The sequence below is a fragment of the Fundulus heteroclitus genome, chromosome 1 (genome assembly GCF_011125445.2).
Source record: "Fundulus heteroclitus isolate FHET01 chromosome 1, MU-UCD_Fhet_4.1, whole genome shotgun sequence".
Lineage (NCBI taxonomy): Eukaryota > Metazoa > Chordata > Actinopteri > Cyprinodontiformes > Fundulidae > Fundulus > Fundulus heteroclitus.
Window position 1 is genome coordinate 27636463 of NC_046361.1, and position 27066 is coordinate 27663528.

At 39.0% G+C, this 27066-nt stretch overlaps 1 protein-coding gene and 1 long non-coding RNA gene across 5 annotated transcripts in view; one reads left to right on the forward strand and one right to left on the reverse strand.

Annotated features, from left to right (window-relative positions):
* LOC105932301 (cadherin-4) overlaps positions 1-27066 on the reverse strand; it is a 421667-nt gene that overhangs the window by 38526 nt on the left and 356075 nt on the right. For all 3 annotated transcript variants that reach the window (XM_021320932.2, XM_036139614.1, XM_012871395.3), the window contains 4 exons: positions 25259-25414; positions 18932-19076; positions 12646-12818; positions 6640-6777 (listed from right to left, as the gene is read on the reverse strand). In XM_021320932.2, the coding sequence (XP_021176607.2) occupies positions 6640-6777; positions 12646-12818; positions 18932-19076; positions 25259-25414 (612 nt within the window). The remainder of the gene's footprint in view (positions 1-6639; positions 6778-12645; positions 12819-18931; positions 19077-25258; positions 25415-27066) is intronic.
* LOC118563768 lies at positions 550-24129 on the forward strand. 2 transcript variants are annotated; one of them, XR_004931425.1, is made up of 2 exons: positions 550-848; positions 23359-24129. It is a non-coding gene; the product is annotated as an uncharacterized LOC118563768 (long non-coding RNA). The 2 variants fall into 2 exon arrangements; XR_004931424.1 differs by lacking the exon at positions 550-848 and adding an exon at positions 1859-1936.

Here is a 27066-nt window from a genome sequence, read left to right on the forward strand (position 1 = left end):
TCCTGTGTTCTTTTTGGATCCATCGAGCCCTTTTATAAAACAGAAACTTTTCAAGTTTTTTTTTTGGGCTAAAGGAATTTATCTAAATTTCACCAAAAGCTAAATGGTGGGGAAGGAGAAAACACAGCCTTTACACTAACAAGTAGATGCAAATGGGACCATTGTTTTACTTTCAATGTCTTCTGTATTCTTTGATGAATAGTAATATTTAATTCCTTTGAAATCCAGAATGACAACAAGAGAAAATGTTTGCTGCCGGAAAAAAAAGCTATCAGCGGGGAAGCTTAAAACATCTGTTCGAGTGTATCTAAGTAGCGTTTGGTCGTTCCCGTGCTTTATAAACACATGTGCTTTGTGCTGATAATCCTGATGAGGAGCAAGCCGCTGTCTGTCATGTGCCTGTTATGGCGGGGATTCTTGTTTGTTTTGAACAAGCTTAGAGGATAATTGACACTGACTCTACAAGGAGTCTGCAAAACACAAGCTGACCGCAGCCCCACCTACACAAACAACCCGACAAGTCCGGAGACACATGGCCTGGGTGTGTTTTCAGCTCATCTGGAGGTAACAGGCGTGTAGCACCACGCAGTCACCGTGTCACTGCGGGTAACAGGCATGGATGAGCTACTGAGCCGCTTATGTGGGTGAAGGATATCAAAGAGCAAAGCCACAGACCAAACACTCAAACAGACCATAATACCCTGCCTGGCGACGCTTGCATCAACCAGCAAACAGCCGACAGCAGCGGGCAGATTAGAGGGCTGCGTCAGGAGAGCTGTTCAGAAACTCAATGACATTCTTAAGACAACAGACAAGTCCGGGTGGTCTTGATGCACTGTCTGCTTTGGGTAAGTAGGCTGGCTGTCGTATGCTGTTGTCTGAGCATTTGTTTGTGTGTGCTTGAGTGATTTATTGCTGTGGTTTGGTTCAGGGACTCCCCAATACCAGTTCAATAAAAAAAAAAAACTTCAGAGGAAGCGCTCAAGTTCCCTTAGGAACCTCCAACATCTTGTTTCTAAGCACCCAGTAACAGCTAAGGGCAAGTGTTAACCAGTTATGATTGAAGCCTTTAAAAGACTCACTGCATCTCTGACTAGCAACACCACTGTTAAATGTTTTTTTTTTTTATATATATATATTTGGGGGAACTGAAGAGGATTTTATTCAGTGTCTGATTAAATCTTTTTCACTTAAGAAAGTTTTAAGATTACACACCAAAACTTTATATATTTTTTTTTTGGCTAATTACATGGTTGGGTCAATATGAAAGTAATTAGTGCTACACATTTTGCTACTAATCATAACACCCGCTTATTTTTAAGCAGATGATGCTACTCAGACAGTTGTGTGGATTATGGATCCAGTAACATAACAGGTTATTTTGCAATTGGGGTGTTGTATATCTTTTATTGTTCGAATAAGAACCAAATTGATTTTGTTCTTGCACTGGTGTACAGTGCCCTCCACATTTGCATGTGCACATTAAACCTTTGGTATGTTTAAAACTCCTAAAATAAATTAACTTTAACGGTAGAACCTCTGATGAATATGCATTAATACAATTGGTGGTGGGTCAGTGTTGGTCTGGGGAGGCATATCCACGAAGGCACAGTATAAACCATGCCTCCCTGACAACCACTGGGTATAGGGATGAAATTATTCAACTCATTGTTAGGCCCTTTGCTGGTGCTGTGGGTCCTGGGTTCATCCTGATGCATGATGATGCCTTGCCTAATGTACCAAGAGTATGCAGGCAGTTCCTGAAGATGAATAAATTGATACCACTGACTGGCCTCCATGCTCCCCCGACCTAAACATCTTAGATAGATAAAACATAGAACATCTCTTCTGCACTTCAGAACGTCCAGGACAAGACTGATGCCCTGGTCAGGATTTGGGAGGAGATATCCCAGGACACCGTCTGTCATCTCAGAAGGTACTTGCCCAGACATTGTCAGGCATGCGTATGAGCAGATGGGGGCCATATAAACTAATGAGTACCATTTCTAGTTGCTGCAATGACATTTCAGCAAATTGAACTTGCCTGCCACATCTGTGTTTAGTTTCACTTTACACTAAACCATCTGTTGGTTGATCATTTCCATTTTTATCAAATGATGTGGCATCCTTTTGTTCCTTATCTATTTCGTATCAATATGGATCTTCGGCATGATTAGATTTCCAATTGAGATCGGATGTGGTTTCAATAGATCTGATGTGGTTTCAAATGAAAAGTGTTCTATTCATTTTTTGAGCTGTGTATTTCCTGAAAGGGGATTTTTCCTACCTTGCAAATGACTATGCAAATTAAAGTTAGATAAAAAAAATATATCTATTTCAATACAAAGCTATGCCTCTGCAAAAAATATATATATATATATATATGTTTTTACTATGGGTGCAAATAAGTTTGGAGGTTGCTCCAGTTAAATGCTCTATCTGTGAGTTGTTTGGCTAAATTTACTCTGGCTACTGTGGTTCTGGTAGGGTATTGCGGTCATTTCAAAGCAGAATTGTTGTCTAGCTGGCCTGTCAAAGGATTTTATCCTTTGTGAACTAGAAGAATTAAACCCCAGTGTTTCTTTCTGGACGGTTTGAACAATTGATGGCAACTCCCTTAACAATCTTGAACCCACCACTCGCTGTTCTTCTTCCCATGTTTTATGGCACTTGACAAGGTTTGGTGCATTTGTGCCACCACCTGAACACCACTCACTGTTGAGTCGCTCTAAGCAGAATAGCAGCATATCTGCGAATTGCACAATTTACATCACACTTTTCAGTGGTCCTGTGAAAATGCCGAAAACACTGCAAGTGATTTGTCAACGTTTAATCTTTAACATCAACTTAGTACAATGTTTTTTTTTAGTTTATGTATTTTTCAACAAGCATACATTGTTATTTGTTTTTTAAATAATATTACCTCCAAAACACTTTTGATTAGCCCTTTAAAGTAGATACTCAAACCCTGTGTTGAATCTGTGATACCATATCTTGACTCCAAGTGTTGGACTTTAGGAAGGAAGGGCGGATCTCTTTGATAGTGATTGGCAATGAGTACAGCTGGCTTTCTCTCAACACTTGACATAATACCTCTTGCCAGCACCCTTACTCTTCTGTCACTATTTTGGCAGTGAGGAAAGGCTACAAGAGGGAAAGGGAGGTAGGAAGAGAGGAGAAAAGTGACAAGGAGCTTCATCATGTGAACTTTGTGAGGACAGCACAGGCAGGAGGCCAAGAAACCAGCACAGTGAATCCTGCACAGGCAAAGCCAACTAGTAGGGTTGTACATCCCCGCACTTATCTACAATACCTTATGGAAAACACAGTAGCAATGGAATAAACACAAACAAAAGATATGAATAATTTGTTTCATTTTATCAAATCTATCTGTATTCCAGACATAATGCAATAAACATCCAAATGCTTCATGTCTGCACACATACACAAACTCTGTGCCTGCTTGAAAAATAGGCCAGCCTCTGATAGGCATGATGAAATATTAATGATCAACATTAAAGACAAATTCCCCAAACTTTATATTTCTGGGACATGTTGAAAGATCTATGGGGTTTATTGCTAAAACAAAATATTTGCATAATGGCCTGCAATCTCAACAAAATGGCTTTTTATGTTATCTCCCCCCTTCTAAAATGGATGATTTATGAGGGGAGTGGGTGAAAGTGCTTTCCTCATCGTGAATCCTAAACCTCCACTAAAGTTTATCATCAATATTCTTGATAATATTAACTTCCTCGTGTGACGCTGATGGAAATGCACTTAAACTAGGTGGAATCCAGTTAGAGGATATCAATCTGTTATTGTCCTCCATCATCAATATACCACCATCAGTAGGGAATGTTAATGCAGAAAAAGGAGTCAGGGAAGGGTACTGATTTACAACAAGGCACATCTACACTTTATCACTGCTACTGTAGGAAATTGCTCGAGTGACTAAGTACTCCCTCATCCTTTCTTGTCTCCCCGTCAGTCTCCTTTTAATTTTTCTTTTTTTTGGTTCACTTTTTGGAGTCTAAAAGGAGGTCTGTTTATCAGCCCCTCTTCCTGCTTTGAACTTCCACAACTGTCCTCTGTTTTTTTTTTTTTTTTTTTTGGTCTATACACTCTCTTCATGTTTCAGTGTGGTGTAGCACTTCTCTGATGAGAGCTATAGCTGACTAACGCTTGACGTTAGTGCTAGCTCATCATCATAAGGATCCAAACAGCTCCCAGGGCAAATGCTAATGTTAACTGCTTTGCTACCATCTGAAAGGTCTGAGCATATCGCTGACAAGGCCTCAAAATGTGTTCCTGGAGTTGCAGAGTAAAGGTTTTCCATCCATCCATTCATTCATTAGTCCACTTTTTAGGGTTGAAAAGCACTGGCCTGCCTACCTAACAGGCCACTGCTTTATCCAGTATTATGTATTAGGAAAGCACAAATAATGAAGGAGACAGTGCCTTTCAAATGGATTATTCTCTATTGAATTTTTTTTCTCCATTGTTTGTCATATTACAAATTAAAAATCAATCAATCAATTTCATTTATCTGGATTTACCCCAGCCTCAAGACCTAACACATTTTGCAATCACTTCAAAAAGTTTTGCTCTGCGGTATCCCCAGCATGACTTACATCAAACTGCAAATGGGAATTGTTTTGGCTTTCTTTTGAGAATAACTGTTGTCAACAGATTCTCCCACCTGGATAGTACACCTCAGCAGCACCTCCACAGTTCTCTGATAGAGGTACTCCTTCCCTAGACAGCTAGTTCTGCTGGACGGTCATGCTTGCAACTTGGTGTTGTGCCATAATTTATTCAATTTTGGGTGATAAACTGACATTCCTGAGCTTGGACGACTGTTATGTACAAGAAGCCTGTTTTACATGACCTACAAAATGGCACATTTACATATTACAGCAGCGAATACTGAGGCAAGTTAACACAAAACTGTATCCAAGGATATCAGAATGAAGGGGGTCAAAATCCATAACCCGGAGTTTTGAGACTATTATTTTGACAGAAAATTCATGAACAGCATATATATCTTTCTGTCCACTTTGCAATTATGCACTACTTTGTGTTGTAAAATCGCAATAAAATACATTTACTTTTGTAGTTGTAGCATGAAATAATATTAAGAGGTTCAAGCAGTATGAATATCTTTGCAGGCTTTTGATATTTGATATCTAGAGTTATTTTGACATATTGAACAACTGTTTATGATGACCTAGGAGTGCAGGAAACCGACCCAGCTTTTTGTAATTTTGTAATGTACACTACAAGTGAGACACGTGATGTAAGTCTGAGGCAAAAGGGAATGTCCTGCAGGGATTGTCCTGCCTTTCCAATAAATTAATACATTACATAAAATACATTACATTGGACTTTAAATTTTTACTGGGCTCCCAATAATAACCCAGTGTAATGCAATCATCATTCTAAATATTCCTATGATGACAACAATCATTAACCATTTGCAGGATCGAATATTCTTGTAGAAGAAAGTCGATAATATGGATCAGTGTTCCTTGTGTGTATGTGTCCTTTACAGAGAAACAAGTAGGTATTTTCTATATTTTGAAAGCCTAAGACAGACATGTCCAAAGTGCAGCCCAGGGGCCATTGGTGGCCCCAGTACTGATTTTGGCCCCCCAACTGCATTTCAAGAAAGATTTGGTCCATCAGCACAGGTGGCTGATGCAGATGGAAGCTTTTAGTTTTTAATTAGGGCAAAATTATTACAGAAAAGTTAAACTCTTACAACTGAAAATGTTAAGTACAACACAAAGTATTCATCTTTTATTAAACACACTTTTGACATTCTCTTTAATTTCATAGTAACATCTATCCAATGACGTTTGATTACTCAAATGCAGACTTAAGATCTGCTTTGATTTGAATTATTAAAAAGGGCTAATTACAGCAAGTGTTTACAAAGAACAACGGGCCCAAATATTGTTCTTATATTGCAAAAGGAGTAAAGTTTATTATTGTTAAAGAGTTGAATTAAATTATTGAAAATATTTTGTAAACTGGATGACCATCTTTTAATACGACAAATGAACAAAACTCTTTTTTAACTTCGGGTCTACAGTGATTTACACATTCATTTTCTACAACAAATCGGACTAATTTATTTAAAATTATCACATTTTTTAGAGCAGGTTAAAAAAAAATTCACAAATGTTTTTTTGTTTAAATTTTTTTTATTCATTTGGCCATCAAGTTTCTTTGAGTTGACAATTTTGGCCCATGTACCAAAAGGGTTTGGACACCCCTGGCCTAAAGCATGTTTTACAGCCACACAGTGTTGTTGTAATTGTTAAACATATTGAAAGGTCTGTTTCTAAAAAGGAATAGGGTTTCCTTTCTTTGTAAGGTGCCCTGAAATCACATTTTAGTGTCAAAGTTTAGTATCACTACAACTGAACCAAAATTGAATTTCACTTCTTCCTTGCTCTTTCAACTACTACCCTTCTTTGCATCCTGCCTTTTATTTCTCCTATAGCCACATCTTCTTTTCTCAGGTCTTTTTCCTTTAGTTTTCTTTTCATTTTCACCCAATTCTTTGAACCCAGACCCTCTCATTCTCTGAACTGTTAACTTCTCCACACTCCAATATTTGTAATAACTTACAGTTCTGGAGGTCAGCATGGGAGGGTTGTCATTGATGTCCGTGACAGTGATGATGGCAGTAGCTGTGTTGGAAAGGCCAAAGTTGAGGTTCCCCTCCATGTCTGTGGCTTGCACGATGATGGTGTACTGGGACACTTTCTGAGAAAGGACATAACAGAAAAAAAGGGGAACAAAAAAATAGTATGCAGTTATTCATCTGAAGATAGCTTTCTATTCTGTGAGCTCACTGTGGCTCCCGGGGGAAAAACAAAGACTGTTTTCTTAGTTTTTATAGTGGCGGTTTGTGGTTTTATTTGAAACACAGAATCATAAGGGTAAAGTCTTTCATTTGGCTGAGCTGAAACATCCTCGGTGGAGCCTGGCCAGACATCACACCATGAAGAGGGTGCAGTGTGAAGCCTCCCCACGGGTACAGCATGCCATCAAAGTCGTCAAGCACGCTGCTTATTCAGTACCACTGATCGACAGATGTGAAGACAATGATCCAACTGACAGAGATTAATAGACTATCTGTGAAGCAGTAATATGAGGGAATAATAAATACCATCCCCTCCCTTGAAATGACACAATGTCACTTCAGAGGGATGGGATATTTTTATTTTTTTGCATTTCTGTGCTAAGAGGCACTTGAGTTCTTTTATAAATCCCACTCTCTTTTCTATCCTCCTTTTGCAGCCTTCTTTTTGTCTTCTTCTGTCCCAGGGTGCAGTTAATGGGCTGCAGGAAGGATAGAGCCCAGGAGCCGACTGTCTGGATAATGTGTCTTGTCAGTGAGATTCCCAATTACATTCCCACTGTCTCTCTCTCACCTGCTAATTACCGAGTAAATATCCCAATTAGACCAGGACGCCACATCAGGAGGATTAGACAGCTCCTCTCGGTTCCTCTCATCTTGATGCTAAATGAGATGCTGAACTCCAACCTTGTGCACACACTCGTTAACACCAACGCGTACACACAAGCACACATTGGTGCATCTCTTTCGACATATCTTGTACTTGCCTGGCTGTCCCATCAGCCTGTGTACAGCATGTACATAACACTCACTAATTAGAAAACGGAGTAATTATGCAGAGCTTCTCTGAACCTCTTAGGGTTGCAACAATACCGCAGCACACACAGTCTCCTCTGAAGTGCTGAGGTCTGTTGCTGTCAACAAGCTCCTTAGAAGTCCACTGCAGACCAGTGGAAATCTTTAGGGGAGAATCAATGTGGCCGTGAAAAAAGGAGAAGAGGAAGCAGGCATTTTAAAAGGAAACAACAGAGGAGAGGACTCTGCAGGGTTTTCAAGAAAGGTGTGAAATCTGACAAAAATAGTTTTTTTCTGAAGTCCACAATCAACGTAGTCATCTACTAAGACATTTTAGAGCACTTCATGCTTCCTTCTGTCGACAAGTTGTATGGAGATGCTGATTTCATTTTCCAGCAGCACACCAGCTCACTCTGTGAACATTACCAAAACCTGGTTCAAAGACTATGGTCTTACTGTGCTTGATTGTAACCAAACAGGCCAAACCTGAACCCAACAGAGAATCTATCATCAAAAGGAAGATGGTAAATAGCTTGTACTTTCACAGTGTTTTAACTAGTCCGATGACCCCAAAGAGCTTTATGCTACAATCAGTCACCCATCCACACACACATTCACACCCTGACGGTGGTGAGCTGTGTTAGTAGCCACAGCTGCCCTGGGGCAGACTCACAGAGGCGAGGTTGCCATACATCGGCACCACTGGGCCCTCTGACCACTGCCAGTAGGCAATTCAGCTGAAGTGTCTTGCCCGAGGACACAACGACTCAGACCATAGAAGCGGGAGATCGAACCGGCAAACCCGCAAATTGCAGGACGAACTCCCTAACTCCTGCATCACCTCGCAGGAGGTAAGATAAGACAACAGACACTACAATAGAGATTACCTGAAGGCCACTATCAAAGCAACGTGACTATTCTATACACCTCAGCAGTGCCACAGGCTGATTGGCTCCATGCCATGCTGCCCTGCTACTTAATCTTTTTGATTAAAATGACCAACTTTATAAATAATTTTGCTTCAGGTGTGAGCATGGGAGGGGTGGACAATGGCTGAATGAGTCAGAGAAGTGGATGAAATGAGAACATCTGTTTGCAGCTAGCAGCTTTTGCGGATAAGGCAAGGCAAGGCAAGGCAAATTTATTTATATAGCACAATTCAGTACAAAATAATACAAAGTGCTTTACATGATTAAGATATAGCAAAATAATAAAATGTAGATAGAAAATAGAATAAAAGCAAGTAGGGATAGAATGTAGTAACAAAAAAGAACATTAAAAACAGTAAAACTGTTTTTAATGTTAACACCGTTGCAGTAATCAATTCGACTTGTGTCCTCAGAGGGCTGCAAGTACCCAGTTTGAAGCGCGCACACTGTCACTATGGTTCCCTGAGCAAGACCCTTAGCCCTAGATTGTTCTCGTCCGTAGTCTCTCTCCACTTGTGTGTGGACCTGTTTCTGTTCGCTCGTGTGAACTTTTGTCAGTTTGAGGGTGGTACACATTGAATATTCCACCTGTGATTGGCTACTTTTCAGAAGTCCCGCCTTTTGAGACAGTACTGTTCTCTTCATAACTGATAGACCTGAAGTGCCATGGGGTTGCTACCTTGGAAAGGTCACACTCTCCACTTATTGTAATCTGTTTGGCAGGCGTAATAAACATTTTAGCATGCTCAATCCCTAATACTACTACTAATATTAATAACTCGCTGAATAATAAACTGACATTTTTGCTTTTTTTTCTCTGAAAATCTTATACATACAGCAATCATAGTTACATGAATAAGGACATGATTCAGATCATTTAAATATTCTTAGTGGGGTTAATAGTAATATAATATTCTTATGTGATGTATGATAAGTATTTTGCAAAAGACACAGGGGTCTGTGTGTTTTGGGACCTCGTGGTACTGAATCTGCACACGTCAAATTTTCAAAATGCACGTGGAAAGTAGTTTATGTGCCTGTGAATTAAGTAAAAATGCTCATGAGTATTTATTGCACATTTTCCTTTTTGGTAGAATTCTGATTCGACGTCCACAGATTTCCAGTTACACAGCTTGAAATGCACCAAATCAGTAACACAGATTTTTTTCTTAAATATAGCACAACAACAGAATCACAAAAACCACAAGCCCCTTACTTCTAGAGCCAGGTTTAGTAAGGTTCTGCTATCACAGTTTAATAAATAGACCACCTGCACCAGCTCTTGGTTGCTAAGCCTATCAACAAGCTTGAGCTTCAGTGACCCTGCCCCGGTTGTACTAGCTGTCCCTCCTTGGCCCACTTACAGTTAATAATAGCCACTATGTTAGAGTAACATCTCACAAGATCTGTCACTTGGACGATGCTCCGATTAGGATGAGACTGTAAAATGGTCAGAAGGTTGAAGAAATAAGCTATTAAATGCTCAACCTTTTACTTATGATCCCACAGGCACATTTACAGTTCTCTTAAAATACATTGCATTGCTAAATAGTTAGTGGTTTCTTTGATAAGATCTTAAAAAGATTTAAGACTGTCTTTATTCAAACTTTGCTGAAATCTTAGTGCACAGATTAGGCTGTGCTGGTTGAGTCAGTAAGGATGGTAAACCCTATACAGTGCTTTGTAAAAGTATTTTTTTTTTTTTTTTTTTTTGGATTTAGTCAGGTAAAACCACCCAGACATTTACACAATGTTATTTTAACTGCAAGTCTTTTGGGGTATGTCTGACATGCATTGGTGTTTTTTTTATTCATTTCTGCTCAACCTTTTCGCACAAACAGCTCAAGCTCAATCCGCTTGTATTGAGAACATCTGTGAACAGCAATTTTCAAGTCTTGCCAAACATTCTCAAATTTACTTGGGTCTGAACTTAACCTGAAACATTCTAATACATTAGCACAACTTGATTCTAACAATGCCATCATACTGTAGCTCTGCCTGTATTTTTAGGGGGCCGTTATCCTCCTGGAAGGAGCACCTACCCACCAGTCTCAAATCTTTTTTCAGCCTCTATCAGGGTTGCCATATATTTACCTCAGTCCATCTTCCCTTTCGACTCAGAATCGGCTTCCCTCTCCCTGCCGAATAATCCCCACAGCATGTTGGTACCACCACAACGTTTTACTCCGTGGATATTGTGTTTTAGTTGATATGCAGTGTTGGTTTTCTATTACTCATTTCCATATAGATTCAGGGACAGCACAACGTTTACTTTGCATGTCAACAGGTTTTCTCACATGAGCTGTGGATCTCTGGAGCTCATCCACATTTACCGTAGGCCTCTTGGCTACTTCTCTAGTTAATGTCAGCCTTGTGAGATCTGTCAGTTTAGTTGGACAACCATATCTTGGTAGGCTTGAGGTCGTTCAGGTACAGGTTGGCTCATGGATTGAACAGTGCTCTGAGAGATGTTCAAAGCTTGGGATATTGTTTTTACAACCTAAACAAACTTTCATGCCCTCCAGAACTAAATGCATGGCCTGTCTGCTGTATTCCTTGGTCTTCATGATATTGTATGTTCACTTATGTTCTCTAACAACACTCTGATGTGCTCTATGAACACCTTAGAGGATTGTTAAATTACACATAGTTGAACTTCCTTTACTAATTAGATTACTTCTGAAGTTAATTGGTTGCACGTTATCAAATGTAAGCATATCAGATTAAAGGTTGGCTGTACACAAATGCATGCCACACTTTCATGTACCACTTTCTTTCCATTCACAATGATGCACTTATTAATATTACCTTAAGAAAAATCTAAAAAACTAACTAACGTTTGTGTTTGTACTGATAAAAAATGTATAACTGTTTAAGATAACTACTTTTTTAATGCAATGAACACAGCTAAGTGATGCTGTTCATGTTTGCTTCAACATCTCTAGTCCTATTTAAGGCATTTAACAGAGGTTTCTTTAAATTGCAGAAAAGAGTAGAGTTGAATTGCCGTGAGATTATAATACAAGCAGTAATATGTGGTTTGATCATCTACTGAAAAAAGACAAACCTGATTACAAGAGGGCCCAACCTGTACTATCATATGAAATAGAAGGCAAAATAATTATGCCAGTACCAGCTCTTTGAAGTAGAAAAAGGGCTAGCAGGAGTTTAATCCTATATTTTAGAGAGACTATCTGGATTTGCTAAAGCGCAGATAAAACAGAGTAAAAATAAGCAGCAGCGGTTCAGCTGAGGAATTTTCGGCACATATTGCCTTCATACCATTCTTTCCCTTTTCGTCCTGTTTCTCTGTCTCTGTGACCCTATTTTTCTCTGCCAAATTCACACTCACTTCTTTGCTCATCATGGTAATACTCCATCTATTCAGCTGTGTTTTTGTTCTCTTGCTCCATCTCAGCTTTCCTTTTTCACTTCGTTGCTCTTGTTTTATCAAGCACAGATGTGATTATAAGGGGCTTTTGTGTTTGTCTGACAGGTGTCAAGGACATTCCATCTCCAAAATTTCCTTTCCGTTTCTACCACACAGCCATACACACACAATGCACATTCACAGGCATGAACAACACTACATGGGCATCCCACTGCAGCGTGATGTGTTGTTAATAGGTCTGTCACTAGTGACAGTTTGGGAGGAGGATCTGTTTCGCAGATGTCTTTGCAGAGTTGTCACTGGCACATCCATGATGCGAGAATAAACACATTTGGATCTTGTCACAACTTTTAGAGCTCCATAAACAAGGTGACCGAAGAGAATTTACTGTAAAAAAACAAAAAAAAAAAAAAACTTGAAGAGTTGATGTTTATGTGTGTGGGGAGGAAATGTGTTCTGACAAATAGCTACATGAGATTTAAAAGAGTTGTCAGGGTAAACAATGCTGTTTGAAAATGTGGTCCTTAAGAGAAAATAAAGGTGCATCCTTTGCCCACTTAGACATAGTGAAACCTAAAGTGGTTCACAGATTTAAAAGCACCCATTTCCTCACTGTCACAATACTCTTAGTGATATGTGAAACATGAAAGACGAACCTCTCTGTCGAGTCCAGGCGCAACTGTCATAATGTCCCCCGTCTCACTGTTGATGGTAAACATGTTGGGGATCGGACTGTGCGGTGTCTGGGACAGGATCCGATAGCGCACCATTCCATTGGCTGTGGTGTTGTCGTCGGCATCAAATGCAGACAGATGCATCACGTAAGTTCCTGATGAAAACCAAAGTATTAGTAAACATGGATGTCGAAATGCAGTTAAATATACTATATCGCTAAAAACATTGCATTTATGCCATCTCTGATTTCTATTCTGTTGTTATACAGCATATGGTATAGACGTAATCTATATAGGGTAATGTTTGCTGATATTGCTGACTAGATATGTTGTAATTACAGAATATTTGAGAAATAAAAGTGATCATGTCTGCTTCTTAACATTTGAAGTATTAACTAATGTCACTGTGTTAGTAATGTAACATGAAAAAGCCTAGTTGCTAAAAACATAGAATAATAAACACACAATTTCTCTGCAACGGTAGCTGGGTTTGACCTGTGTTGAAACACACAGCTAGCGGAGGTTGCCTAAAGTATAGACTCCCAATCACACCATGCTACACAATGCAGACTCTGCACATTGGACAAATACATGTTGGGTAGGGCTTTGTTTTTCCAATTCAGTCACATGAGAGTAAAACTTGTGCATTATTGGTTGACTGTTCCAAGAAATTATTGATATACGAGAGAAAAGGGTTTACCAAACCACTCGGTGGATTTTTTTTCCCAACAGAACCAAGCTACAGTATATAGCGATAACGACCCCTAGTAGGTTAAATGAAAAGCGAAGAATGAGTATATGGAAAAAGCACCCAATTCCCACTGTTCAGTATGGAGGCATATCTATGAAGCTGTGCACCAGTTTCTCATCTGAAGGTTGTTGGAGTGCATGACATCATGAACTTTTTGAAAAAGTTGATGCCAGATGCATCGTTCAATGCATATTTCAGCAAGATAATGATTCAAAACACATGACCAAATCATTCATCTGAATCTCAGTTTCTCTGAGGGAACTCATTGGTTTTTTCCTGTCGCTTGCACGGAGACAGAATAATACATCTTAGTGCATTAAATTGTGCTCTTCGCCTGAGAGTTTAAAAACCTTTAGCTTTTGAGTTTACTCTGTTTAAATTTCTTCTAAACCTTTTTCAAGATTTTAATTAGTATTCAGTCCCACAAAATGACATAAATCTAGGTTGATCAAAATTTTCACCCAATTGAGACAGTATTTTCAGTCAATAGGAATTTTTTTCCAGATAGGCAAAAAAAATAAAAAATACTGTTTACGTGGGCAAATTGTCTACAATTATTTGCCAAATTTGTCCACCTACATGTGAAAAACGGCTCTGCTAGCTGCTTTGACAGGCGACACTGACTCACAGTCAGCAGGCAGATTAACGACAAGAGTTTTGATCTCTACATCATCTGGCAATGTAGCACCTTCCCACAGGATTGTGCTGATGTGTAACACTTTTGATTTACCTTTACAATATTGTAGAACCACTGCAAAACTATTATGAAATGAAAAGTATTATTTTTCTCGTGTTTTGCTCTGGTTTCGAGGTGACATTTTTTGTCTATACAAACTGTTCTAGTTTCAACTCCATAGGTGGGGGGAAATAAGTTAAAATAATAAAAATCACAGTGTCAAAACATTAAGATCAACTTCATGCTGCACTTTTCTCTTCATAAACATCAGATCATGAAACGTGTCAACAATATACATATTTCAATCTGAAAAACTCACAGAGAAAGAAATGGCAATTAGAAGGATTTTATTGATACAATATTTTAAGTCTTTGGCGCTCAGACCTCGGCAGGAACATTAATGCTGAATTATACTTTAATATGCATAAGTAGATGTATGAGAACAGGGATGTTCCCCCCCAGGTCTGAAACTGGTGGTGGAGTGGAGATAGAAGAAGTTTGTTCAGTCCATATGATGATCTGTTTAAGATAGATGTCCAACTTGATAAACACAGGTTTGCATGAACTGTCCATGATGAGCAAGCTTGAAGCGACTGTGGAGAGGAAAAACTCCCCTTTGGGAAGAAACCTCTGGCAGAACCGGGCCCAACATGGTGGTCTTCTGCCGGACCAATAACAGGCGATAGGGAGTGATGAAGACTGAAGGGAGAAAACACTCTGATGGGTTGAGGATGGAGGAACGTCTTGGAAGCTAGATTAACTCAGCTATGATGGTGGAGAAGGGGTTGGGGGTGGGTTGAATCGGACATCTGATTCGAAATCCAACATGCAATCCGTTTGCGCTTGCTGGTTAGCAGGCTGAGACGTGGATTTGAAGTTGCTTTTAAGATGAGCGCGGGATGCTGATTGGCTTCATGGAGGTGCGGTTCGTAGCTGATTGGCTCACATCAGAGGCGTATCGGACTCTGATTGAATGGAGGCAGGCGATGAGTTTCTTCGATTGAACTTGCGCCTTCAGCTTCATGTTTACTGAAAGAAGATTATCTTTGAAGCGTATTTTCTGAAATCTTAGGAAACACATACCCCTCCCATTTAGACCTACATCCTCTACGTGAAATATTAGAAATATTATTTTGTTATATTATATAGAAATAATATTTTATTTTGAACAGAAATATTTTGATATTGAGTCATTAGTCAATTTCTTTAGGGGAAAAACACAACTACCTTATTAGTTGGTTCATAACGGCAGAGGCGGACTGGCCATTAGAAGCACCAGGAGTTTCCTGGTAGCCCGGATGGTGGCCTGTTCTGCTGGCCTGGCCCGGTACGCTCAGCAATCACAAAGGTTTGGGTACCTCTTGATAACAAAAACAAACTGCCTTTCATGCGACCGGCTTGGCTTGCTCTGGTCTCTGCCAGACTGTAGCTCCCACAGATTGCAGTTGCATGAGGGAATATACAGACACACCCCCTCCTTTAATTTTCTGAGGCTGACACTCTCTATCACAGCAGCACTGTTGCCAGTGACTTTTGAGACCTCTGCTCCACCGACATTATTCATTTAAAAAAAACAACTTCTCATCTTTTTTCTGTGTTATTGGCGACTTCCCTTGAAAGCACCATTTGTTCTCCCGTTACCTGAGGGAGCTGTGATTCCCTTTCCACTTCTGCAGTCAGTCTCACAGACAGCTGTTGCTGCCTCGTCCTGGCTGCAAACCCCACTATGAAGTTTCATACCCAACTGCAGTTGGAGCCATTTGAATAGATGGAAAATTATGTGGGTTTGAATAATTTTTTTACAAGAAAGCAGTATCAATTTAGTGAGCAGCAGTGGTGCTGCAGGAGCTCCTGCTGGCATGGAGGTGGCGAACAGCATTGCAACAAGGAGTCAGAACATGCCAGAACAGAGCTCCCTCCATTGCTTGAAAATTTTACTCAATTTACTCTGGTCTTGTTCTGTCGCCACCCAGACTCCAATTTTGCCCTTTTCGTTGCACTAGAGATTTTTTATTTTACTCCTGTGTGGAGTCTGTGATGATGTTTGAATTGCGCTTGTTGCTGGTCTTTTGTGGACCATCTTCTAAAACAGTCACTGTGTTTTCTTGCTAATGCCTCAATGTCTACGGAGACTCTCCACAAAGTAGCAGTTGAACAAAAGTTTGAACAGTTTGAACAAGAACGTGCAGCATGTCACGCTAGTGCGCACGCCCAGAGGATTCAGTCCCAATCTCTCTCTCATTAACTGACTAATGGGGTCTATAGAGGCAACGGAGGTAAATAGAGGATAACTCATTTTGCATGTCAGAAAATGATAAGGGCATGTGTGGGCAATAAATACATAATATTTAACTTGTGCAATGCACCTTTAATATTTCTTTTTTTCGTAAGTGACCGTGGCATGAGCTGGATAATGCCCATTGTAGTGTCTGTTATCAGAAATTAATGGACTTTGCAGAGTCCATTCATTTCTGACAATGGACACCTTGTTATCCCTTACGTAACAGAGAGGCAATTTTTCTCTTAGAACCCCTCTTCAAAAAAAGATAGAATGAAACAAAAACATGCCATTAGAGTAATATAGATATATGTTGATCTTTATAAGTCTGAAAATGTCCATATCTGAACTCTAAATAATTAAAGGATTGTAAACGATTGAACATGTGACAAACATAAGTGGACAAGGGCCCATGTTAATGTTCCATACACAGTGAGGAGGGTGCAGCAGGGGGTCAAGGAAAAAAAAAAAACATCAAAGAGTAACAAAGAGCGGTAAGTTGGGACCACCACCATAACAATACCAAGTCTCAATAACAACCTTCAGAACAAACAGAAAACCTTTACTGTCCTACCATAACAAACAAAACTATGTAGAGCTTTAAAATGTCCATTGGGACTTTAGATGGAAATGTGTGCTTTGGTTCAGATGTGACCATGATTGACCTTTCCGATAACAAACACTTCAGGTTAGGTTGGTGTGAATGAATACGCAGAAATTCCCATCAGACCCACTGTTAAGCATGGTGGAGGCCCTGGGAGCTTTCTTGAGTGTATGGTATCATAAAATCCTTAAAATAACTTGATATTTTAGATAAAAATGTATCTGCTGAACCATTGTGAGCAATGGTTCAGCAGATACAAAATCAAGCTTCCTCCATGTCCAACTCAGTCCCCCAATCTAATTATGATTCTTAATCCTATAGCTATCTCAGTTGCTAGTTTATAAGTGTTTTGGGTAAACCTCTGTTAAATACTCAAACATACACTATAATAGTACTCCAAATTACACATGTAACTCATCCTGTCCATTTTAGCAAAACTGTTTTTGCCCATTTTTCTATATGCAGATGGTATGAAGGTCTATTGGGATAACAAAGAAATTGCCAAACCTTTTACACATTTCTAACCTTCCAGTGAAATAGAAGATACAGGGAAATGTTTTTCCAAACTGCTCCCATTGTCCTTTTTTCACGTGTTTTATCCTGGCATTTCAGGCACATCATATATGTATTGGTGTCAGGGTCAGGACTGCAGGTTACAATAAAATTAAGGAACTGAGAAAACAACTTAGTTTAAAGCTGTTCAGTAGTTTCTTTACATAAGTAACTGTAAGTGCCTAAATGCATGAGCCCTCCCTGATGAAATCACCCATTGTGTGGAAAATAAACCTCTATCCTTCCATGAATGCTCTGCTTGTTTGCTTTCAAGTCTCCACACACTCATAAAACCCTGTGGGATCCCACTGCCTGTCACCCAATCTCTCCATCGCTTTCTCCCTCTTTGCTAGTTGATTCTAATTGCCAGAGATAGTGATATCATGCCAATGACAGCCCCTGTCCAAGGATAATTGTAACCGCAGCTCCCATTTCAAACTTCATTACGTTTCAAAGCAACATTTGTCAATGACTCGGCCAGAGGGAGCATTCTAAAGCTGCCTCAGTGAGACAGGGGGGGGGGAAAGGATGTCATGAACAGAGAGCAGGAGAGAGAAGGAGAGCAACAGAGGACAGACTGCGTGTTTGGTTTGATTCCAAGCTGAGAGACTATCAGTCTCCACCCAACACTTTTCATTTGAGATGGAGGGATACAGTGAAAGATGAAGAATCACAATGTGTCACACATCACTGGGGTAATTTCATTAAGCTGCACTCACATGGGGTTTAATGTGGACCTTTTGTATGGGCGTCCTAAGCTGTGCCTGACAGGATTACGTCCCCATAATGACTCTTTAATTTGCAAACTAATTCAAGTCTGTAATTGGCCTTCCTTAGAAACCACCGGAGCACTAAATTCTAAAAGTATTTTTTTTATGATTATTGTTCAGCTTAATGTCATACATGCCATAGAGACTCGTGTGCTTTGTGAAGCAAGGCTGAGGGGACTCAAACAAAATGGGGAAATAAAGTATTTTTCTGAAAAAAGGCAAAATTAAGAAAGTAAACAGAAAATTTAGAAAAGAAAATGAGCACCTGGACACCGCTTCAGATCACCTCAGCATTATAAGGTTGGGCTGATAAAATGACCCAATGGTGCCACACTTTGGTACATTGAATCCTCAATCTCTTCATCAGCATGGGGATGTTCGTTGCTTTTAAGTCCAGTCTTTGTTTTTCTTGGCTAAATGAAACACTATCAGACACAGTCTTACAAATCAAAGGGAATGGAAAATCTTCTGTTCTGCCCAACATTCACATTTGCACCTGCTCTTTTAGAGGCAGTGTATAGATTCCTTCTTATTCTCACCACTGTTCTTTTGCAGGCCTACATTCACTGCAATATGCTATTTTCTTAAATTGCTCTGCATATTTTTTTTTCTTTTATTGTTTCACCTGCATCATTACCTGGTTTAGAACCTTCATCCACAGAACCATTGTAGACCTGGTTTTTGAACTCGGGTCTATTGTCGTTCATGTCGATAACGAAGATGTACAGATCAATGGGGTTCTCGACCTGGTTCCCATTCATGTCCACTGCATGGGCTCGCAGCTGTGAGAGAAAGAGAAAGAGAAAGAGAAAGAGAGAGAGAGAGAGAGAGAGAGAGAGAGGAAGAGAAAGAGTCCAAATTACACCCGAACAATCAGCAGGTTTATATGCATGGTTAAATTCCTGCTTGACTGGGCCATTGAACAGATGAATGTCTTAGTTGCAGTAAAAAAAAAAAAACACAAGCGGGGAACTGAGTTAGTAACTGACTCCACAATGATGAGTGAAGATGTGAACCTATTAGGTACGAGCCATGGTCTAAATTATCGAACTGGTGTGTTTTTCTGTCTCCATTTGAATATAGCTGATCTTTAAACATCTCAGAGATTTGTTAGAGAACATTAGTGAACAAATAGAAGACCAAAAGAACGCACCAGACAGGTCTTAGTTAAAGAAAACAATAAAAGATAGGTTAGGTCATAAAACAATGTCCAAAACTTTGGCCAACTCTTTTCGACCAATAACCCAGCAGTGCTGCCCTGAAGAACTGTTTTTTGTGTACTTAGCCTATCATCCCTTTAATAATATATTTAACTCTAAATTACTTTTTTTTTTACAATAAACTTTCAATTTTTTTTTTAATTGTGCAAATTAAGATGTAATCACAATCAACTGAAATGATGAGTTCTGATAAAAATCAACAAGAGGGATCATATTTCTCCAATTTTAGCTTCTCTTCATTGGCTTCCTGTTAAATCAAGAATAGAATTTAAAATTCTTCTTCTAACGTATAAAGCCCTTAATAATCAAGCTCCATCATATATCAGAGCTCTGATTACCCCGTATGTTCCTAACAGAGCACTTCGCTCTCAGGCTGCAGGTCTGCTGGTGGTTCCTAGAGTCTCTAAAAGTAGAATGGGAGGCAGATCCTTTAGCTATCAGGCTCCTCTCCTGTGGAAACAACTCCCAGTTTTGGTCCGTGAGGCAGACACCCCGTCTACTTTTCAGAATAATCTTAAAACTTTCCTTTTTGACAAAGCTTATAGTTAGAGTGGCTCATGTTACCCTGAGCTACCTCTATAGTTATGCTGCTATAGGCTCAGGCTACTGGAGGACATCAGGGCCTATTTTTCTCACTCTACTGATTTCTACTGTTCTCCAATTTACTGTTCTCCAGTTTTGCATTGTATTGTATTGAATGACTGTTGTCATTTGATTTTTTAAGTTTTTGCTGTCTCTCTTTTTCTTCATAGTAGGTAAACCTGGTCTGGCGTTCTGTTAGCTGTGGCATCATCCAGGGAAAACAGATCACCCACTATTACCATCTAATGTAGAACAGATTACTGGATCAATGTGTGCTTCTGTGCTTTTTTGTCTCTCTTGTTGTGTCTCTGCTCTGTCTTCTGCAACCCCAGTCGGTCAAGGCAGATGACCGTTCATACTGAGCCCGGTTCTGCTGGAGGTTTTCCTTCCCATTAATGGGGATTTTTTATTTCTGCTGTCGCGTCATGCTTCCTCAGTATGAGGGATTACTGCAAAGCCATGGACAATGCAGATGACTCTCCCTGTAGCTCTACGCTTCTCCATGAGTGAATGCTGCTTGTCGGGACTTTGAAGCAATCAACTGGTTTCCTTATATAGGAAATTTTTGACCAATCTGTATAATATGATTGAATTTGACTTTGTAAAGTGCCACGAAATGACATGCTTCATGAATTGGCGCTATATAAATAAAATTTAATTGAATTAAGAAACAAATCTCTGCTCAACTGCTCAGCTCATAACTATGGGTGAAACTGCAAAAGAAAAAAAAAAGTGTTCCTATTTGCTCATTTGACAACAAAGCAAACTCTTTTTTTCCCCCCACTGTTTTGAAACTGTTGCTCAGGCACAACTTTTGCTCCAGATCACAGCCAGCTGCTTCTACCCGCACACAGCAATTTGAAAGAAAACAGTTGCTCTAGCAAAAAAAATAAAAAATGCTTTGAAATGTACACAAAACTTTTTTTTTGTCAGTTAACCTTAAATAGAATGCAATAAACACAATCAGTTTTGAGTTTTTTAGTGGAAATTAATAAGTTGTTTTAAGCTTCTTGAAGAACTGGCTAGTTCTCCTGCCGATTTAGTATTTTAGTCTGAATGAAAGAATTTTTCTTCATGTAATCCCAGAGTAGCCTACTGATGATGAGCTCAGGACACTCAAGGCCACCAGAGGCTTTATTTGCCGTATTGCTGTGGACAGCTATTTATGGATCTTTTTAAAGCATGTTAATAGAACTTAGCAAAATGCATAAATATAAATTAATGGAAAATGCTTGGAAGAAACATAGAACATTAAAACAACCAATGAACTCTGTAGAAATATTGGTGCATATAACAACTTTCACTGTATTTTCTGTTGAGGCTCAAGAATACCAGAATTTTCCCAAGTCAAAATAAAAAAGGTGAAAAAATTGAATTGATTTCTAACAGAGATAAAGCAAGTATATATGAATTTTTGCCACAGAACCCCCAAACCAGAAAAAAGACCATAAATAACATTTCTGTTGATAAAACCAGATAGGATCTTCATAATTGCATTCTGTAGAAAGAAAACTTTAAAAATATTTTCCTCACCTTAACAATATCAGGCATATTAGACAGTAACTTCAGAATACTCTCCGAGCAGAGAAATTGCCTTCGCAACGTATTCTTTCTCCTGACTTCTTATCTTTTCACACTTAGTCTGCAGAAGTTTTTATCTCAGCAGGAACCAAACGAAAAACATCTTATTTCATGGAAGGCTGGCTCAGTCGTAAAAGCGAGGTGTCGGTTTCAGAATGACTGCACTGGATCCCCCGGCCAGTATTCTGTCTGGTTTTGTTTGAAAGCGAGCCCTGAAATCTGTTCACATCCCTTTGACTCTGAAAAAAAAAAAAACTGTCAGCACATCTGATATTCAGCTTGGCTATGCTCAGATCGATGAAATCACACGCTATGATTTCTCACAGTGTTTGGACGTGGATTTTTTTTTTTTTTTTTTTTAACCGGATTACGTGCAGCTTTACTCCTTTTCTGCTAATGAAGTCTGAAAGTAAAAAAAAAAAAAATAAAGACATGAAATAAACGACTAGGAACATTCTAAGGCCACATGCTTGCTTCATCCAATGCAGAAAAAAGTTTAAACTAAAGAACAGCATTGACATTTCAAAATAAACTCCTTGAATCTCTCAAAACCTGTTTGCTTTGCTTGGGAATGTTTACATCCCTGAACATGACTTATTCAGTGATATTTCTGTCAGTGTAAAACACTGGGGATGTTTACCTAGATCACTGAAGTAAAATGAAAGAAACAGTACAATACATTCTGTTCCTACAGTATCGGCCTGTAAATACGTATTCCATTAAAAGAAAGGTTCACATTCGGTTTTGAAGCAAAGGTTCTGTCTCTGAATTCAATATTAGGCATTTGCATCAAAAGAACGGTTAAGGGACAGTGAAATCCTATTTCTAAATGGACGGGGAATAAGAGTATGACATGAAACAAATGAATTATTGCTGTATATGCAATTTGAATGTGAAATGTAATGTAGTAAGCAGTAAATCCACTGAATATTTTTACATTTTGCCACGTTACAATGCTACATATCATATGTTTATTTTTTAATGCTTTTATGTGATAAAAATGGATAACCTGCCAGTCTTTTGGGGTATTTGTTTTCTAGCAGCTATGCAGACATAAAGTCTTAAAGTTTTGCCTGTTTTTGTTTATTAATAAGCTTAATTTTCGTCAGATTGAAGCTCAGTTTTGTTGAGGTAACCTTTCAATTCTACTAGATTTAGTTATTGGATTTGACTGGGATATTCCAACACTTAAGTATGTTTTTTTTAAATATATTGTAGCTCTGGCTGAATGTGGCAGCCTCTAATGGGGTAAATTCAAGCATTTTCTTTCTATTTCACTCCAGCCATCTTTTCTCTTAGTGTTGATGAGCACCCTTGCCCCTGTCCCTGATAAAGAAAGCATAATGCTGTCACCATGTAAACCAAAAGCCGGTAAGACATATCAGTCTAAAGATATGCATAGTTGGTAAAGGCATGCTCCAGGAGACTTGGAGCTGTAGTAGCCACACGTCAATAGAACTGCACAACACACTAATCAGACTTTTATTGTTAAAGAATTCAGAAAACTATGCATCTTTTTTTAAGTTTTACAGTTAAGATCTATTTCCTGTCTGTTGAAAATCCTATATTGACACATTTGGTATTAACGTGATATTATGCAGAAACGTCCAAGGAGTATGAATATTTTTCCAAGTGACCATATGAATTATTCCCCACTTTGCTTCTACTCTGCTTATCACAGAGAGGTGAAAATCTACTCCGCAGCAACACGCCTTCTTGTCTTCACCGTCTTCCTCGCCACACTTTCAACTTTCAGCAAAATGACATCTTCAGGACACTTTGAGGTGAAATTTAACTTTATTTCTTTCAATGCATTGTCTGATCTTTCCTGCACTCGATACCACCGCTACTAAAGCAGGCCAGGAGCCAAACCCCTTATCTAAACCCACCGTCGTCCACAGCCTAATTCAATCACAGCGGGAGTCAGAGATTGCTGTCTTGTTTAAAGAAGACAAAACGTCCTTCTGAGTCCACATTAAAGTTATTATGTTTGCAGGCATGAATGGGGTTGGGGCTGTACCAAGCAGTGATCTGCATTTGGTACATCTTCATGATGAAGATAGCAGACTTTACCCCTTTTTTCACTCCTCCTAAGAAGGCTTGGCAAGTTTTGAATTCTAAAGCGCCCATTCTCCTGAAATAAAAAGAACTAGAGCATAACTTTGATCTGTCCTAGCATGAAATATGAAGTAAACAACAAGAAAATAAAAGAGAGCAGATAGTCAAACTAAACGTGTGCTGTGGTTTCTTGAAGAATAACGTAAAGAAATATGTGAGCAGTTTCACATGTTGGGATTTAGAACATTTGAGTTTCATTCATTTCAGTTTGCTGACAGTCATGTTGAGATGTTTAAATGTTAGATCCTTATAAATGATTGCTAACAAACGTAATCAGAGGGAGATTTTAACCAAAAACTAACCGTTTGCGTACAGCCAAGTAGTGAGGTTTAAACAAAGAAAATGAGCAGAAAAATTCTGAAATCAACATGAGTAAACTTCTAAAGTTTTCAGCATATGTCTGCTCTTGTTTTTTAAATCTGCTTTTGCACCTTGAACATTTTCTGAATATATTTTTGTGCTCTGGTGGGATGTATCTTCCTAGAAACATCAGTTTCTTTTAAACAGTGTTTTCCATCCAGCAAAATACAGCAAAATAGTATAGTAGGTGTGCCATGCCAATATAAAATCTTTATGCCAAGACCAATGCAGAGCCAGGAAAATACTCAATTGTAAACTGATGATCACTTCAACTGTAAGTCCCAGTTTGTGTTTTCATTTCTATTCAATTTATGAGCTGCTCCAGTCAGGGGCATTTCTTACATGAATGGTGAATTGGTAAGCCTCTGCTTCTGAGCCATGGCACACCCATTCCACATGCTGTTTCTCACATAAGCAGACACACACACAAATACATCTTCCACTAACAAAGCTCATTCTGCAAAAAAAAAAAAAAACTCTACCTTTTGATGCAGCGCTCACTAAGGTTCATTGGAATTATTGTTTTGTTAAACGTATGTTCTTGTGCTTGAAATAAGGATTTTTTTCATAGATACACAAGTAGTTTTTGAATAACTGTGATTCAACAAACATATTAAACTATTTTAGGCATATATTAATGACATCTGAGTATTTCAAATCTTGAACTAGAAATGATAGCATGCAGTCCAGGCTCCCTAAAATAAGATAAATAATAAAATGAATCAAAATAGTCCTGTGAATTTGGGAAAAAAGAAATGTTGCTCATATGATACTAACTCTAGTAGGCTCTGTGTAAAATGTTAGATTATTACAGTGTTTAAACTACGCAAAACATGGGGGCGCAGACTCCCCATAACAGAAATTGAAATAACCCTTAGAAAACTTGGTTGAGAAGTTGGACAGTGAGCCGTATCGCCCATATCAAAATTGTCTGCAGTACTGATATCGTGGCAAGCTTTAAGGTAACTAATTCAATTCCACACTTTGCTACTTAAGCAATGCTGCTTTTAAACATTATTTATAAAGTGAGTCAAATCTATGAATGTGGAGGTATAATTTTAAAATGTCTTCATTCTTACCAGTGTCAGAGTCGCCATACTCACATGATAAGAAGATCGATGTTCTCGATCCAGAGGTTTGGTGACAAACATCTTTCCAAGCATAGGATCGATGCTGAACACCTCGTTGGGCGGTTGGTCTGCTCCCACCCCAGTGATGCTGTATCGAATAGAGATGTCCTGGTCCTGGTCTGAACGAATCTGCATAACAAACAGAAAGGAAAAGTCAATAAAATGGGTTTTAAGTCTGTCAATGCATCTCAGTCTGTTTAAAACCTCCTACTGGTTTTGTCAGTTTCACAACTATGCCCACAAAACTGAACTAAAAGAATGATTATATAGCCCAGCAACCTTTCTTTAATATAGTTCATCGGATGTTTATTATTCACATTCGGGTTTGTAATATACGACAGTGAGGTTTAATAAGTTTGTTCTCCAAAACACGATGTTGGATACTATTCACCGCAAAACGTACTTCCACAAATGCATGCTAACCCATATAAAGTTGAAATTCTTCCTTAAGCTTTAACCTTACCCACATATGCACCATTTTCTCCTTAACATCTCATATTTCGCATTAAGTGAGATGACCTTTGTGTTTCCCACAAATTCGCTGTGGCCATATATTTTGGACCCCACAATATAAGCAAAATCGAAGGCATACACAGGTTTTGCAGCGTGGCATTTCTCACCTCAACATACTCAACCATTCCATTAATGTTGAGCGCTGTGCACTCTGCTTGACAGAAACTGACCACTTTGAATAAAAAGTATTTCAGGATAAGGTGGTAGGATGTGTGTCAGTAAAAACTCAGGTACAGCAGGGAAGCCTAAGGCTTTTAATGTAGATACATTTTTACTGCAGAGGCACTGTGACCAAAACTTACAAATTGGGAAAATGACCATGTGGGCTTATCATTTTTATAATTAGGGAACAAGCGTAAAGTAACTTTTGAGTCAAGAAGTGCACAGAAGAAGAAAATTATTTAACAACTACCGGATATGGGAAACTGAATGTTCTGTTCAAAAAATAGGCTTGCATTTTGCTCCAGCTTTCCTTGCCAGATAGGCAGCTAATAGGTGCATTAAGTGCACCGTGATGCCTTGTGATTTGGACTGGAGTGCTGTGTAATTGGGAGTCATTTGGAGGAGTTATTCAATTTAGTGCAAATAGAGTCCCAACCTCTGAGCTTCTGATTTCTGTCCATTAACAGCCTGACAACTCGTGAAATCAGCCAGTGTATCAAAATGACTCAATCATACTCTTAAATCTAGTATGCAGGCACATACTGTACAGACACATACACAAACATGCACATGCACTCACACAGAGGAATAGCCTTGCTTTTTCTTCTAATCAATGACCATAGAGGACGAGAGGAGGAAGATTGTCCAAAGCTGTCTCTATCTTTTACCACTCGAGGAACCAATTTAGCCAAACTTTTGACACAGTAGGAATTCCAACCTGCTGAGAAAATAGCTGAAGCAACTAACAAGGACGGAGGAAGGACATAGAGTATTAGGCAGGTGTCATCCTGGCTCCCATAACTGCAGGAGTAAAAGCCTGTCACCATTACTGAAAGCAGTGGTTATAACTATTTCCCACCCTGATCCGCCTCTTCAGCATTGAAACGATCATTAGCGTTCTGTTTCTTTAGCAGAACTGAGGTGTGCCTTTGGGATCAAAGTAATGTGATCGCTCGCACTCAGCTTCTTTTTAAGTCTTCGAGAGGATCTGTCACCACGTCTACTAATTCTATTTGTGCCTGCCTGCATGCGTGTTTTCAAAAGGCTGTGTGCAAATCTCTGTGAATTGCTGCTGACAGTTTTGATAATTAATGAGCTGCAAGCAT